The following is a 16,548-nucleotide window of genomic DNA, read 5'->3' as shown; positions in this document are numbered from 1 at the left end:
GGAAGGAAGCTTCTTGGTAGGAAAATAAAAGGTGCCACACTTAATGAGAGCAAAACCTACCTCTCCTCATGTTCCATCTCCAGACTGTGTCCTTTAGGATCTGATGGAAAGCAGTACAAAAACCGGGTACATGCAATGTGTGCCTTCTGTGACTCCTCTCCCACCATCTGACAAGCTCTGACTAATTATAGAATCATAGGATGGTTTGGTTGGAAGGTACTTTTAAAGGTCATGTAGGCCAATGCCCTGGGAATAAGCAGGGACATCTTCAACTAGATCAGGTTGCTCAGAGCCCCATCCAACCTGACCTTGAATGTTCCCAGGGATGGGGCATCTGCCACCTCTCTGGGCAACCTGTGTCAGTGTCTCACCAGTTTCATCATAAAAAATGTCTTCCTTATATCTAGTCCGAATCTACCCTCTTTTAGTTTAAAACCATTACTCCTTGTCCTATTGTAACAGGCCCTACTGAAAAAAGTTTGTCCCCATCTTTCTTATAAGCCCCCTTTAAGTACTAGAAGGTCGCTATAAGATCTCCCTGGAGCCTTCTCTTCTCCAGGCTGAACAACCCCAACCCTCTCAGCCTTTTCTCACAGGAGAGGTGTTCCATCCCTCTGATCATCTTCGTGGCCCTCCTCTGGACTTGCTCCAGCAGGTCCATGTCCTTCTTGTACTAAGGACCCCAGAGCTGAACGCAGTACTCCATGTGGCGTCTCACAAGAGCGGAGTAGAGAGGGAGAATCACCTCCCTCGACCTGCTGGTCACACTTCTTTTGATGCAGCCCAGGGTACGGTTGGCTTTCTGGGCTGCAAGCGCACATTGCTGTCTTATGTCCAATTTTTCATCCACCAGTATCCCCAAGTCCTTCTCCACAGGGCTGCTGTCAACCCCTTCATCCCCCAGCCTGTCTTGATACTGGAGGTTGCCCTGACCCAGGTGCAGGAAAGACAGCCTGTGAGAGAGAAGCATCTGAGCTTTGTATTTTATTCTTTCATCATAATTACCCATCTATATGCCTGTATTTACATTCACTGCATTGCTCTGTATATGAGGTAGGTTCATAGGTAAACAGCATGGATAGATGCGTGTACCGTCTATGGCACCATGTAAGTTTAATGGCTATGTCTCTCCATTTCTGTGCACTTAGGTGAACATTAGGTGCTCTTTTATATACTGTGTTTTAAGAAAAAAATACGTTATTTTTTCCTGCTAAATGCAAAATGTGTTTTACAAGCAATATATACTTGATATATACTTCATGCCTTAATTCTAACAGTGTTAAAAAAAAAAAAAAGAAAAAAAATGTGTAAAACCAAAAATCAAAACTTGCCAAGTTCAGGAGAAAAACTAACCTCAAATGTTTTCAGTGCTCTTGGCACTCAACACCCTCTGAATTTAATGTGGCTTAAAAATATGTTGCAAATAAGCTCTTTGCCTTTATTTGTCAGCTTTGGGCAGGAAACTGTTTTCTAAATATATGAAGTAATAGGTGATGTAGAAGTTTGGAAGAGCTAAAATATAATCTGGGAAATTTTGAGCATATTTGACTAGTATATTTTCTAAAGGAAAGAGAAACTTTCTTGGAGGAAAGAAAAACAAGGAGTTGCCAAGCATATTATGTTTGAGAAATAATGAAAAATTCTCTATTAACATTTTAACAGTCTCATATGAGTACTTTTAACACATACTCAGTGACTGATTCATATTACATGGAATTTCTCAAATGAGCAGCAATTTATTTCATTATCTGCCCAGCTATGTTTTTTATTAAAATTGAATCATGTTTGAGCTATTATTGAGACACTAAAACTTAGGGGAATTTTTTCACTCTTCCACCTGTGAAATTCCTATTAACACCAAAGGGAATTCAGATCAGATTCCCACTTTACATCAAATGATCAATCTTTCATGTAAATTAAACTTTTCTTAATTTTACCCCACAATAACATGTGAATATGTTCTCAAATATTCATCAAAGGAGAAAATAAGTCCTTTCTTTGCAGGACTCAGGAACAAATAATACAAAATATCTGTTTTCAGAAGAAATAAACAATGAAAATGATTGCTAGATATTTTATTAGAAGTTGGTTTCTGATGCATTGGGATGAACTGTTCTTTGAACAAATTGGTTTTTTCCTCATCTTTACATTTTTCCAGAATGTAAAGGAAGACACAACTGTTTCTTGCAGTATTTTGGCATGTCAAAAGAATAAGTTTTTTCAGATGAAAAATAGAAAGAAATCAAGCTTCTAAATGATCCTGCTCTCCTTTCACTGCATGTCTTCAACTAACAATAATACCTGTACAATAAAAAAATTATTCTCTTTATTCTTCTTCCATATAGGGTGAATAGAATGATAGTAGCTCTCTCTATTTTATTGTATTTTTAACTGCTTTACAAATATTATTTGTGTTCACAGGTAGAATGAGGAGAGAAGATATGGCATAGATGTTAGAGGAATGAACTAATGATCCATTTTACACAGCATCCTGGCTTTAACAGAAAAAAATTTGGATGCTGCAAAGACAAATTCCCCATGGTGTAGCTCCTTTGAGAATACCAGTGTCTGAAAGGACATTCTTGTGTCACCTGAGGCAATTCTAATCCTGTATTTTGAAGTGCAAGTTCAAAGATCAGTGACAACTTCAAGAAACATTAAAATATGAAAAAATTATGCAAAATATATTAAAAATCACAGCCTATTCCCTATGGCCTCTTGATATTTTTAATACTAATTAAACTGAATCTGATTACTATTTTTTTTTGTTGTAGGTATCCATTTGCTAAATAGCATAGATAAAAGAAGCTCTGTCATTAGATAGATAAATTTTCACGCTAACAAACTTTTCTTTGGGTATGAAAGAGAAGCAGATGGCTTCAGAGTTAAATACAATATGAGATTATTTAGAGTTTAATTACAGGAGTATCAAGTAATCATGTCTATAGGAAAAGATAGTTGGTATATGTGGGGCTGAGATGCTATTACTAAGAGACAGGTAAGGCTAACCAAAATTCCCTAGTTAGAAGAAAGAGAAAGATAAATTTTGACCTGTGGACAGTAGGTAGATTAGTGACTGGGAATGAGATGATGATGTGCCATTATTGTGTGTTGATGCTGTGGTTTTTGGTATTCAGCATGGCCATGTGATTTAGTTTCCAGCTCATCTTTGAAAGGCATTGTGTAAGTCTCCCTTAGTTTGTCCTACATAACTACCGAGAGAATACATGCTGCACTGGATGAAGTGTCTTGCACTGCAAGAAGTTCATGTATGATCTGGGGATTAGAATGGTTTTACAGTAAGGACAGAGAAGATGCATTGACAAGCTCTATGTGTCTTGTAAATGCATGATCTACAGAAAAATCAGTCATTATGAATTACACAGCTGTTTATTACTTCATTCCTCAAACTCCAAGACAACCCACAGCATTTCCATGTTCACATTCACCTGAACTGCTTCTCATAGCTCTGGGAACAGTTTACTGGGTCTTTAGCAGGTGAAGCATTATCCTAAGGGATTTTGGAGAGGAAAGACTGTGATCAAGTCTTACAAAACTACAATGAAGCCACATCCTGATGAGTGAAACCTTTGTGGGTACAAGGCTGCTTGGAGCAGACAGGGTTCTAAGATGGCTATTGGCACTTCTGAGCAGGTGAGCAGCTCCACAGGAGGTTCTACCTCCTCCTTGTGATTTTTGTACTATCTGAAAGGAAAGAAGACATCTGATTCACAAGTATGGACCATTTGAAAAATATATATTTTTGTCAGTGGTGGAGGCACCAGAAATTTTGAACCAAATCATGGTGTCTTCCACTGTCTTGTGTGTTTCCCTACTGCCCCCAGCTCTCTTTGGCACAGGGCTGTCTCAGAAGGCAGGGCCAATGCATGAGGCATGTACAGTGAGGACGAAGTAAAGAACTGAGTGGCTGTTACATGCATACCAATAACTCCTAAATGTCTCCAGTGCATCTGGTGGCCACACATATATGTTTTTTACAGGGGGAGGGTTAGAATACTATACACTCTCTAACAGAAGTCTTCAAAGTAAAGAAATGATTGATTGCACAAATGATGTTGATCTGCAGCTGAAGATGATAAGTAATGAAGGTAAAATTCATGTTTGGTACTCATGGTCTACTGGTAGCTATTTAAGGATCATTGTAGACCTCTATACAAAGTGGTGATCATATCCAGATCAAAAAAGGGTCAAGGAAATATGAGGATGCCAAAGAATTCAAAATTTTTAATATACAAGTCCCCTTCAAAAAACGGACCCCTGCCTCACAGAGCTTAAGACTGCACCAATCACGGATCAAGTTCATTACTCAATATTTAAAATGGTTGTTCTAGTCTTTACACCTGAATAAATAATAAGTTGCATCTATCACAAGTCATCTGTATCCAGAAGACTTTCTGCTTAAGAAGCACACATGAAAGATAGCGGATGTTGTATGAGATTCCAATATTAAGATATACAATGTTAACTGAAGACCAAGATTGCCAGTAGCTGATTGAAGCATCTTGAGTTTCATGCAGTTATAGCATCTTGGCTGAAAATCTTAGTCAGGGCTTCCATGTCAAATTATCAAAGCTGTAAGCTTTTTCCAGTCCACACCAAAAGAACTTCCAGAAAAGTTTGGAGACTCTTTCAATGGCAAAGCTCCCTATCTCTTCCTAATACTCAGTCCAAAACATTGCAATTAAGTTCCTATAACATTAACATATAACATATTAACAACATGGCTTATGGAAATATCGAAGTCAAATGCTTAAGCAGTTGTTAAGAGATGGGGATGACCAACTGCACGTAGGAAAGCATTTTCTGTGGCCTTGTTTTCTGTCCTACAAAACCAAGAAACTACAGAAAACCTTCTTAAGACTAAATGACCATCACCTTAACTACCAACCCAGAGATCTGGAAGCTTGTTGATACCCTTTATGACAGAAGAATCTCACAGGTTTTGGTCCTTGACCATTAAAGTCTATGCATGGGAGAAGAGAGGGGGACAACATTATATTGATCATTCCCCTTCAGAAGGAAAGGTGGGATCATGCCCACATTTCAGTTTCTTCGATGGTTTGGTGTTTCGGGACAGTGACATAATCTGAATCTTGTAGGGGCCAGAATGGTAAAGAGGAAACAGTGAATTAATTGTGTCTCACAACCTCAGTGCTTCCTGCCTCACCCATTGCTCAGGGCCGTGTCTAAATTCAGAGTATGGCCCTGATATATTGTCACTTATGAAATAAGGGGTCATCTGTAGCGTGCCAAAATTTCAAAATTTTGTATTCCAGTTTAATTCCTGCAAACCCTAAAATTCTTGGGCATTGGACTCTGGCCTACCTCTTCTTCACTGGGGGATGATGTAACACCAATGGACTGCAATTGCTTTGTGACCATGCCTTCCTAAGCAGCTACTAAGTCAGACATTGCTGAGAGGAAATGACATGCAACTTATGAAACTTGTTTATACGCTAAATACAAGTGCGGAAATGATTTCAGCTTTGTTATTGTTGATAATACTCAAGGAGAGGATACAGACATCAGAAAAATATCTGAATTCCTGTTTAATTATAATCAGTCATTGAGGCTATGTCTACATGCCATCTCTCAGTTTGCAATGGAACCTGGACAAAATGCTCAGATGAAATAGAAAAATTACTTACATAATTATTAGCAGCAGCTCTGTATTATAAAACTAGGATGAAGAGATCCTACTGATGAATGCAAGTATGTGGATATACATGCAAAATTGTGGAATTGAAGTCAATACCTATTTCAGGCTCAGTTTCAATACTCTCAAAATGCTGTCTTGCAGAGATAGATAGGAAGTGTTTCATTGTCAACATATGTTCTCTGGTTTCCCTGAGTCTTTTAACAGCAGACCTACTTTTTTTTCCCATGTGGCCAATCTTCTTCTTGCCTACCTCCCCCAACCACTGCTTTGCTATTGTCTAGCTGTTATGTAGCAAAGACTGGCCCATATAATGGTGTAAAGGGCTTGTGTCATTTTCTGTTCAGTTATCATTCCTCAAGTCCCAGAACCTGCTTGTATGAATTTATCTCCCAATCCTATTCAAGTGGAAAAAACCCAGCAGCTTCTTCCATGTCTAGGTATGTCAAAGACCTTCATACCCCATCCTGCTTCTTTGGCACAGGCAAGTCAGAGAGAGAGAGTTCAGAAACTTAGAGTATGAGCAAAGAGGAGGTGGAAAACAAGACATCTACAGATCCTTCTATAAATTTAGGAGGTGAAATCACAGTGTGTGTATGTTTAGTTAGTTCAAGCTTCCTTTGACCTAATTTGCAGTTGTTTATACAGTTAATGGCAATTGTTTATATGACTACATTAAATATCCTTCCACTTCTTCTTTCCATAAGTCAAAACTGCCAAACAGAACTGGCATGACATTTCTGGGTGGAATTTCAACCACATAAAAATAAGAAATGGCAAAATTCCCTGCTAGAATTTTGACAAATCTGCAAAAAAGCCTGGCATTTGGACTAGACCCCACAGGATAATATGAATTACCCTGCCAGAGGACAAACAGTTCTGTGGTGGAGGAGTATTAGCCTGGATGTTGGCAGGCTTTCAGTGAAATGCTCTGTTCTACTGCAGGGGTCTTCCTGGGAAAGCACCCACTCTTGTCCCTGACTACAGTGATTAAGGCACTCGCCAATGATGCGGGATGTATGAGTCTGAATGCTGATGAGCTGAGGGAAGAAATGAGCAGTATTTCTGAATCCGTCCTGGCTGCTTTGCTGCTGTATAAGCTGGCAAGAGTCACCACTGAGGTCTGTGCAGTCTCCAACCCAGCTGGAGGGCAACAGCGACTTTGGGGCACAGAGGAGAGCAGCCTCCCAGGGCAGCCGGGAAGATCAGCATCTTGCTGGGGTTACCTGTGGTGCCAAGGCATGAAACAGGCACCCAATCTGCTCAGCCTTGTCAGGTATTAAGTGTTCCTGGGCACCCCTGAAGCAGAACTCATGAACCACTAGACCTATAGGTAAGGCAAAAATGCCATGTGAGGTCATCTCTTCAGTTCAGCTCACCCCATTTAAATCAGAGCTGTGTCTTTGCCAATAAATCTTCGCCGTGTCCACTGACAAGGTAATTTTCAAGCACTTTAAACCTCTGATTAAAGCCACAACACAGTTCCTCTTTGTATCCTGTAATGCCTAAACCCAGGACTGAGTCCCCATATTAGTTTGAACCCTAAAAGCTGCTGATGTCTTTGGGGTCAGCACAAGATGGCAAGTCCTCTCTTGGATCCGCATGCAAGGAAAAAGCATGCTTGCTTACACATCTCAGAGCTGTGCAGGCTGTCTCAGCTGTGAATTTTCCCCACTCGTGCTGCCAAACGTGCTCACAAGGCAAGACCCGGCTCTCCTCCCCAGCACTCACCAGCCACTCCATAAATGTCAGCTCCAGCACGCAGACAACAGGCTCTGGATGGGGAAACCAACAGCTGCAAAGGAGCTGTAACATGCCTATCGGCAGCCATGAAAAAGTCAGTGGGAAATAATGCTTCCTAAACATTAAAAAGGGCTTGCTAAAATGTTTGCCAACTGGTTGTCCTGCATCTCGCTGCTCTGAGTGCTTTGCCTCAGATCCACTGGATACAGCAAGCAGGGTATATATAAAACATTTAGCTGCAAGCAAAGAGGATAAGTGCCATATGCTAACTGCTGCTGCTAGGTGCAGAGATACAAACACCGTATTTAAAATGTCCCTGCTTTGTGTCTGAATTTCTTTGTAGAAATGCAGACACCATACTCTACGAATGCAGTTTGGGGTGCTGTTCCATGACCAGCAGAGATAATCTTTTACCTTGCTGCTGCCAAAAGGAGAGGTCCTAGCATCCCAGGCTCCTTCCTGCCTGCCTGCCTCCGTGCATCCCCATTCCCATCTGTGATATCCCACGCCTCCTTCACACTGGCTTGAGTGCTCTTCTCACCCCTTAGGGAGCCAGTGCAGTTGCTAACCTGAGCAGAAACTTGGTGGGGTTGGAGTTATTTCTCTGGGCTGCTTTCCCACAGCTTCACCCCTGTGAATCAGTTCACTGAGGGCACACTTGATATCAGAAGGGCACAGGAAAACAGCAGGACTGCTGGCTGGGATGGGAGGAGCAGGAGCACCCCGTTACAGCAGCAGTGAGCTATTGGAAAAGCCACCCTCAATGCATTGCAGCCTTAGACATAAACATCTGTGCCACTTAACTCAGCAGTTCAGGGACCTGGGCTCTGACCTGGGTCATGCGTGCAGTGTGACCCTACTCCAGCTGGGCAGTTCAACTCCAGTTTCCTTTGGAAGGAGGCCATGCCTTTTCCCCAGGCCGCCTCGCAGACTGCAGAGCTCAGCTGCTGTGGTGCTGGGTTGTTTTTATGAAGTTTCCAATATGTTTGCTCTCACTGGAAAAGTGGTTTCTTTTCCTTCTTTTTCTCATGTTCAAAAAGAAGATTATTTTTAGCTCATATTTCTCCTTTTGAACTCAGCATTTGGGCACTAAGTCAACACAGGAGAATTCTGCTTCAAAAGATGGATGTCTCAGAAATGACAGGCAAGAAAGGGCGAACTGAGTGACAGTGGTTCTGCAGCCCCTGCATAAAGTGCAATGCACCACATTCAGAAAAGGACATATGAACTGAAAGTAGGACTTCTGGCAAATCTGTACAGCTCAAATCCTTGTCATCTTCCATCTAACTTTGGAGACGTATTAAAAAGTTCCTCTGAAGACCTCCGCACACCCAAGGTGCCTGTAGTTCTCTAGGGCAATTTCTGCCATTTCTTCTTTAGTTGTGAAAATGCCCTTGGCTGATAGGCTATGCAGATCAGCATGTATGATCTGAGGTGCCCTACTGAGACCTTTACATTGTGGTGTGGGGGTTGACTGGGGCGAGTATGGGAGAACAAGAGGATGCAGCCATAAATCTGTGATTACACAGGCCAGGTAGCAGCACAGGTGATGGTTCTCTAACCATGCTGGGATCTCAGGTTCAAGAGAAGAGATAAATGAGTCATTTGTATAATCAGCTATGTCACTAAAATGATCAGGGACAAGATGGGCTAAAGGAAGGGATTCGTCCCTGACATGCTGAGGTCCTGCATGGGTGCCACACTGAGAAATCTGAGGGGCGGTTTCAGGAGGTCTCTTATCACATGCTGCAAGGAAGTACAGATTGTTGTCCCTCACAAAGAGCCAGGTCCCTTTAACACCTCTGCAAAATGAGGTGATTTTTATTCAGGTAACCAATTACAGATTTAGATTCTTGTAAGTTTAAAATACTGGTCCAGTTTAGGAATGAAGAAAAAAAATACTGTCCAATAATATGATTGCGAAATCAGGGGTTTTCGGGCAAGGTGAATTGTCATGTGTTAGCTTGTTTCTAAAACCAAATTTGTTTTCTGTGTTTCTGTGGGAAATCAGAGGATGTTATAAACTGAGTCATGCAGTTATTGACTTCAGCAAGCACACAACTGATATAAATAGAGAAACACTGGCAAGCCTTGGATATAAGAAGAAGAGTTTGAGAGGTCGTCTAGTAAGGGTTGATAGGACAGGGAAGCAAAGATGAAGACAAAGACCCTTCCTTTCCTTGGGTTACTATATGTTGCATGTTCTTGTGCTTTCCCAGTGGTTCCAGAAAAGGAAAAAGAAGATATGCAATTTGCTAAGGTAAGGACTACAGATAGAACTTAGGAAATAATTTATGGAGAAAATGAATGTAGTGATGTATTGGTGTTGTAGCATATTTATAAACAACTCTCTGCATTTGAAGAGAAACATTTATGTTCTAAACTGTTGCTTTTTCTTTCCCATCAGAAATATTTGGAAAATTTTTATGATTTTAAAGAAGAGAAAAATTCTCTCTTTAAAGCAAAGAACCTCAATCGCATGGCTGACAAAATCCGAGAAATGCAGTCATTCTTTGGGCTAGAGGTGACTGGGGAGCTGAACCATAAGACGCTGGACATGATGAAGCAGCCTAGATGTGGAATACCAGATGTCCGTTCATACAGCACCTTCCCACACAGCCCTAGGTGGAAGAAAGAAGATGTGACATATCGGTAACATACATTAAAGCATGTTTCTCTGTAAACCACTGGGAAGCTTTGTGAGTGCTAGGCAGAAATAAGGCCAACAGGTTCTTTACTACTTATTCCTGTATTTCTCTATATAAAAGCCCCATTCAGGATGAAAGAGCCATGAATGTGGGGGCTATTTATATCCTTTGCTTTAGGCTTCCAAACAGTGAAGAAAATACCAAACCAGGAGTTTACATTAGTTAGTTAACAGCCTACTAAATAATATACTCAGTGGATAGAATAGTGAAGAGCATATATGTTAGGATTTCTGAAAGACATGAAAGAAAACTGTGAAAATTTCCTCTGTTATGTAAGCAAATAATTTGAAAATAAACAACTTGAGACACATAAATAATAATAACCACTAATTAAAATATTTGACCCTGATACTATGTGCCCCAGACACATGTGATCTGGTTGCTTTTAATTCCTTTCTACTTATTTCACAGGATTTTGAACTACACTCCAGACATGCTACAAGCTGATGTAGAGGAAGCAATTGCAAAAGCCTTCCAGCTCTGGAGCAGTGTCACCCCTTTGAGATTCACCAGGCTCTACAGTGGTCAAGCAGATATAATGATCTCCTTTGCAGCTGGATGTAAGGGGACCCCCTTGCCTGGAAATGATAAATATTTGTCACTTTTTCTTAGAGAAATGATGAAAAGTGTCACTTTTTTTCCCACTTTTTTTTAGTTCACGGTGACTTCTATTCCTTTGATGGTCCAGGTGGAACTCTGGCTCATGCCTACCCCCCCAGCAGTGGGATAGGAGGAGATGCCCACTTTGACGAAGATGAAAACTGGACAAAATTTACTACCTATAATGGTAGGTAACCTTAATATTGCATTGCCTGTTTTTTATTAGACAGTGTTGTCTTGAAGACACTGTAAAGTCACAAATCCCATGGCAGTAGTTTCAGTATTTACTGAGATGTAAAATGTCGGTGTAATTCAGTAAAATGATTCTGCATATTTTTACCTGGGCTGCAGTCATGATGGTCCCCTGAAGTCAATGCACAGCCTGTAATTACAGCACCAGTGAAGGAAATAAGATTAGCATGAAACAGAAATATTGGGTAATCATGACAATGTAAGGCAGGGAATTTTCACCCTCAGGTAATGACGTTAAAAGATGTAATATTCAGCTCTCACTTTTTTTTTTTTCTTTCCGATTTAGAGTGATTCAAATATTTAACTTCTGCAAAGGAAAAAAACCCTTGAGTTTGTTGGTAAATATAATTAAATATAACAGTGGTGTGTTCTGGTTTCCAGCAATGTCCAGGGATGATGTTACATGTTACTGGTTTTTGTGAAGTAGTTACCAGGTGAATTCTATGTCATTTATGATTCCCAAAATCTGACCAGATGACTAAAATGTTCTCACCCAGTTTTCAGCCATTTTTAACATTAAAGAAACTTTGATCTGTCCCCAGATTGGTTTCCCTGTAAGAAATAAATGTTTATAATTCAAAACTAATTTCTCCTCCAGGAAGGTAGAGAACTTGGGACATAGTTAGGTTTTGCTGTTTTATTAAGACCGCGAACGATATACTGTGCATGAGAGGATGGCACCTGTATCCCACTGTCACATAAGAAAATTTATTTAGTGTTTGTTCTTTGTGCTGGATTTTTTTTAGGATACAACCTATTTCTTGTTGCTGCTCATGAGTTGGGCCACTCACTAGGTCTTGGTCATTCCAATGTTTTCGGTGCTTTGATGTATCCTATATATATGGCCAGGGATACAAGGGACTACAGGCTTCCTCAGGATGATATTGATGGCATTCAGGCCCTTTATGGTAAGCAAGAAACATCTTTTTTTGGTGGATGATGGATAAGCATTTATAATTAATTTTACCAAACAGCTAAAATATACTAAACTTTCTACTGCAAGAAGGATACTGAGGTTTAATTTCCTGATATTATTTTGCGGCAAAGCTTTTGGTTTCTTTGTGGCTAAGAGTCTACATCTGCAAAATGGAATGTGGGCTGTATCCATGCCAGTAAGTCAAAAGGTCCAAAAGCCTTTCTCCAATGATACCAGAGGAATAGCCCATGTCTGTAGTATTAAACTCTCTTATCTTCCGCAAAAGGGTGGTCACATGCACAACTGCCTTTTGGAAATGGTGTTTGCTCTACATTAACTCCTGAGCACATACAGTTTGAGATACCAATGGCTTGTCAAGGCAAAACAATGCCAGAGGCCATTTTAACAGTCAGCAGCACAGGTAGCCAAGTTAAATTGCCCAGGAACTTTCCTTGGCATTAATTTACTAGTTGAGTTTTAACCTTAAGAAACCTATGCATTTGGCTCCATATGGTACATCCTGAAGTTCTGCAACATGGAACACACTAATTCGCCTTCCAATTCTACACTTACCTGTTTCCCAAAGGACCCCCCAGGGAATCTTCTGCACTTCCTACAATAGCTTTTCACCCACAAGAACCAACTGAAATGACACCTGCAGAAGCACCAACTGAAATGTCACCTCGGGAAGAACCAACAGGAACAACACCCTCCAAAACCCCCACAAGACCAGAGGACTGTGACCCTCACTTGACTTTTGATGCGATCACCACTCTCCGTGGGGAAATACTGTTCTTCAAAGGCAGGTAAGTGCTTTCATTTCTAGCAACACCTTTTTGTGAGACTCACAAAAGCAAAGCATAAAGTTCAGTTCAAGGAATTCATCTTCCCTTGGTTACAAAGGAAGATATTTCTTTCTGAAAGTATTAAGGCAACTTTGCAAAATTTTACTAGCCCAGCTGGACTGGGTGAGTAACGTGGTTTACTGACAGGTGAGTAAAATGTTTTAAGCCATCATATATCATCACCCATGTCTGTTAAAATTGTCCAAGGCTGAATAATCCCAGTGTCACTCCCCAGCCTGCAGCTGCTTTGCATGCAGCACCGTCCTCATCACACCATCCCATGTGTGGGTCAGGGAGCTGTGGAAAATGTCACTGGTGACTTTTGGTGGCACTCTGACCTAGGAGTCTGCACTGGACCACTGCCCAGTACTGTCTGTAGGGACCCCCTACTGTTATAGGTGTCCACTTTTTGGGCATGGTCTGACACTGGGCACTGTAGAGGATTGTTGGCTGGGCACATCTACCCTGGTGAGGGAGAACAGCATGTCAGACCCAGGGTTTCATCCACTTTTTGGGTTGGTAATTGTGTTTTGATTGAACAAACTTCCTTTGATTCCCTTCTAAAACACATGATGAAGAATTGTAGCCTAAAAACTTAATAATTTTCAGGGAAGGGGAGGAAGGAGCAGTTCCTCCTTAAATTGGGTTTTGACATGTTTCTCAAGAATGTTTAATGGACATTTGTAACCAAAACGAAATTAAGAATGCAGCTGTGCCTATCTGCATGGCGCATGGTGAAGAGAAAGCTTCAACTGTCAGCACTACCACAGACATCACATTTTGTCTTGGGCAAGCCATCAGGGTGCCAGTGGAGAGGTCTACAGGGCTACCAGCTCTAGGTGGCCCTGCTTGAGCTGAGGGCTTGGACAAGATGACTTCCAGAGGCCCCTTCCAACCTCAACCATTCTGTGGCCTCAGAGCAACCTGTAGTAAAGGGCAAATGTCTATGAGAGAGCAGGGCAAAGTGAAGCACTGCATCCCAAAAGGGGTGATATCTCTGCCTCATAGGGAGGACTGGCTCCAGCACCCAGACAGTAGGATTTAAATCTGGGCTACCCATCTCCTAGTAAAAAACAGACAATGAAACAGTGCTATTTTCATTTCTATCAGCTATGTCTGGCGCAAAAGTCCATATTTCTCAGACATTGAACATGACACCATCTCCTCGTTCTGGCCGTCACTGGCATCTGGCTTTGATGCTGCTTATGAGGTTGACAAGAAGGATCGAGTGATATTTTTTAAAGGTATTTCTCTTATATTTCCATTAATCCTTTTTATGAATGAATAAAGTTATAGTAGTACTGCTAATGTTATGTAATAATAATGGCAGTAATATTATACTAATACTAATAGAAGATATTCTTAATATTTAAATCCATTTTCATTTTGAAAATGCTGTTACTGTCATTAACTAATGCTGCTTCACAACAGCCCTGTACAATATATTACTCTTTTTTTGTCAGTGAGAGAGAAGATCATACCTGAGACAAAATTGATTGTCTACATTGTTATTTAAACACATTTTTAAAGGTGCCAAACACACCTAGAAAATATGTTGAGCTTTAACTATTGAGTAACTCTTAACAACTATAAAAACTGGAAAATCCAACAGCTTTGAAATATTCAAACTTCTGAGCGCCTTAGAGGGTCATGTTCTCAGCTGGGCATCTGTGCTATTTGCTGGCATTTGCTACAGAGAAAGCTCTGGGGCTTTGATGAAAGGAAGCTCAGCCTCCACAGGAATCCCTACTAACTTTTTCTGTTTTTTCTGCAGATGACCAGTACTGGGCTGTCAGTGGCTACAGTATAGAGCCAGGCTTCCCCAAGACTATTCAGAACCTGGGCTTCCCCACCAGTGTCAGGAAAATCGATGCAGCTGTTCGTGATCAAAATACCAAGAAAACTTATTTCTTTGTAGGCAACAAGTACTGGAGGTAAGGCTCATTCCTCTTTTGTACAGCAGATAATAAAAAAATGTCAAGCTTTTAAAATGTCAAGTTATATTAGTATTTGTACAGTAAGTTCATGGCCTCTTGTTGTCAGCCTTCTCAGCCAGCATAAAGCTGAAACTCAGAGACAATTACTCACGTCTTTTCATAGAACAAAGTCGTTAACACCTGACATAAAGACAACATCCATTTACTCTTACCAGTTTGTGATTAACAGACAAATGAGCTTTGTTTATTTGTTAGGAAGCAGTATTATGTGAACTTAGTATAAAAAGATAATGTGAGTAGACTTTGTCATCATGTCATGTATTCATTCAGTAGCTATTAAGGGACAGAAGTGCTCTCTGAAATTTATAAATGACAAATCTATCAAGAAAGTTATGGAAGGAGACTAAAATAATTACTTTTTAAGAAACAGTTCAGCTAAGCAGTAATGTTAGCCCTAATAATTAATCTGTAATATTATCTTGAAAAAGTATTATTACACCAGAAGTTTACATTTCACCCATGGGGTCACTTCATAGATTGAATGCTATAAAATTAAAATATTTAGTTTAAATAATTATTTAATTTTATTACTTAGTATAAGCCCCATCCAGCTTTATTATTAGTCTCAGGGAATGGAAATGAACTATTTAGTCTGATGTTCTGAAAACAGCCTTGCATAGGCCAGTAAAGATGTAAATATTCACACAGCCAAGATTTATACAGTTCTATGATATCACAGATGTTTGCAGTTACTGAATTTTCAGCTGAGAGTAGGTTTATTTAGTAAAAAATTCCACCTGGTTTCAACACTGAATATCACTTACTTGTTTCTTGTTTTCATGCAATTTCTTTATTTAGTTACAATGAAAATACCCAATCAATGGAAAGGGAATATCCAAGAAAAATAGCAGCTGACTTCCAAGGAATTGACCGCACAGTTGATGCTGCCCTTCAGAAAAATGGTAAATAAATTAAAATGTAATTAAAACCAAAACAAAATACCACCAACCAAAGCCAAAAAAGTATATGTTTCAAATACACGCACATATATATATCTATCTGAAATGTTTGTTCTGATATATTTTTAAAATCACCCAAGAAAATAGCAAGTGTATATCAACAGGCATACAAAAAGGAAATATTAATTTGGCAATATTTTGTGCTTCCAATTCTAGGACATTTCTACTTCTTCCATGGATCAAACCAGTATGAGGTTGACATCAAGAACAAGAAACTCATCCGTATAATGAAGAGCAACAGCTGGTTTAATTGCTAGAAATATTAAGTGATGGTGCAGGGCTGTATTTGTACCAGAAATGTTTTTTCATTTTCCTTCTATAAACAATATCATTCAGCTGTTACTGTGCATCTGAGTCTGAAATGATGGCCTTTGATAATTCTAATTTAAAACCCTAAAAATGTAAAACTTAATGTATAGTTTTAATTTATTTTGTTTTCCAACTATTTATTAATCAAGTTGTTTTTGAGTAATAAAGTATTTTGCTCGAGTATGGCAGCATTCTTTTGTTCTGGTTCAGTCCGCTGGAGACAAGGCATCTGATATAACTACACAGAAGCCTGAACAGCGCCAGGACTCCACCACCATTTTTAGCCGGGCTCAGTGTCTGTAAGGGGGAAGTTAAAGAGAAGCAGAAGTAGCTGGGCAGTTTCAACAGACCTGGGGCACAGAGGAGGGAAATGAAGACACTCAAGAACAATGTGGTGGAGGCGGAAGAGGTAGGAGGACATCCTACGCGAAGGTGTGGGAAAGGCTGTGGAGGGACTGGTGGCTGTGGCCTCACCTGCCATGGCTCCACAGCATGGGGAGAGAGGGATCAGGGCAGGGATGGGGATGGCTGCCTTCTGGTAG

The 16,548-nt window shown here is 40.3% G+C and overlaps 1 protein-coding gene across 1 annotated transcript; it reads left to right on the top strand.

The window, feature by feature from the left end:
- The first annotated feature begins 9,518 nt into the window (after positions 1 to 9,518).
- On the top strand, positions 9,519 to 16,189 carry LOC128153505 (stromelysin-1-like). The gene is made up of 10 exons (XM_052812925.1): positions 9,519 to 9,680; positions 9,828 to 10,072; positions 10,540 to 10,688; positions 10,784 to 10,915; positions 11,727 to 11,888; positions 12,483 to 12,702; positions 13,852 to 13,985; positions 14,516 to 14,675; positions 15,537 to 15,640; positions 15,854 to 16,189. The coding sequence occupies exons 1-10, from the start codon at positions 9,576 to 9,578 to the stop codon at positions 15,952 to 15,954; spliced, it is 1,512 nt and encodes a 503-aa protein (XP_052668885.1). The 5' UTR covers positions 9,519 to 9,575; the 3' UTR covers positions 15,955 to 16,189.
- Positions 16,190 to 16,548: the final 359 nt, after the last annotated feature.

Source organism: Harpia harpyja, chromosome 17 (assembly GCF_026419915.1).
Source record: "Harpia harpyja isolate bHarHar1 chromosome 17, bHarHar1 primary haplotype, whole genome shotgun sequence".
Taxonomy (NCBI): Eukaryota; Metazoa; Chordata; class Aves; order Accipitriformes; family Accipitridae; genus Harpia; species Harpia harpyja.
This window is presented reverse-complemented; position numbering and strand designations above follow the sequence as displayed.

Excerpts from the sequence above, each read along its gene's own strand:
- LOC128153505 (XM_052812925.1), top strand. The coding sequence starts at position 9,576 with ATGAAGACAAAGACCCTTCCTTTCCTTGGGTTACTATATGTTGCATGT. Across the intron at positions 10,689-10,783 it reads GATCTCCTTTGCAGCTGGAT|TTCACGGTGACTTCTATTCC; the intron begins GTAAGGGGACCC and ends ACTTTTTTTTAG. Across the intron at positions 13,986-14,515 it reads TCGAGTGATATTTTTTAAAG|ATGACCAGTACTGGGCTGTC; the intron begins GTATTTCTCTTA and ends TTTTTTCTGCAG.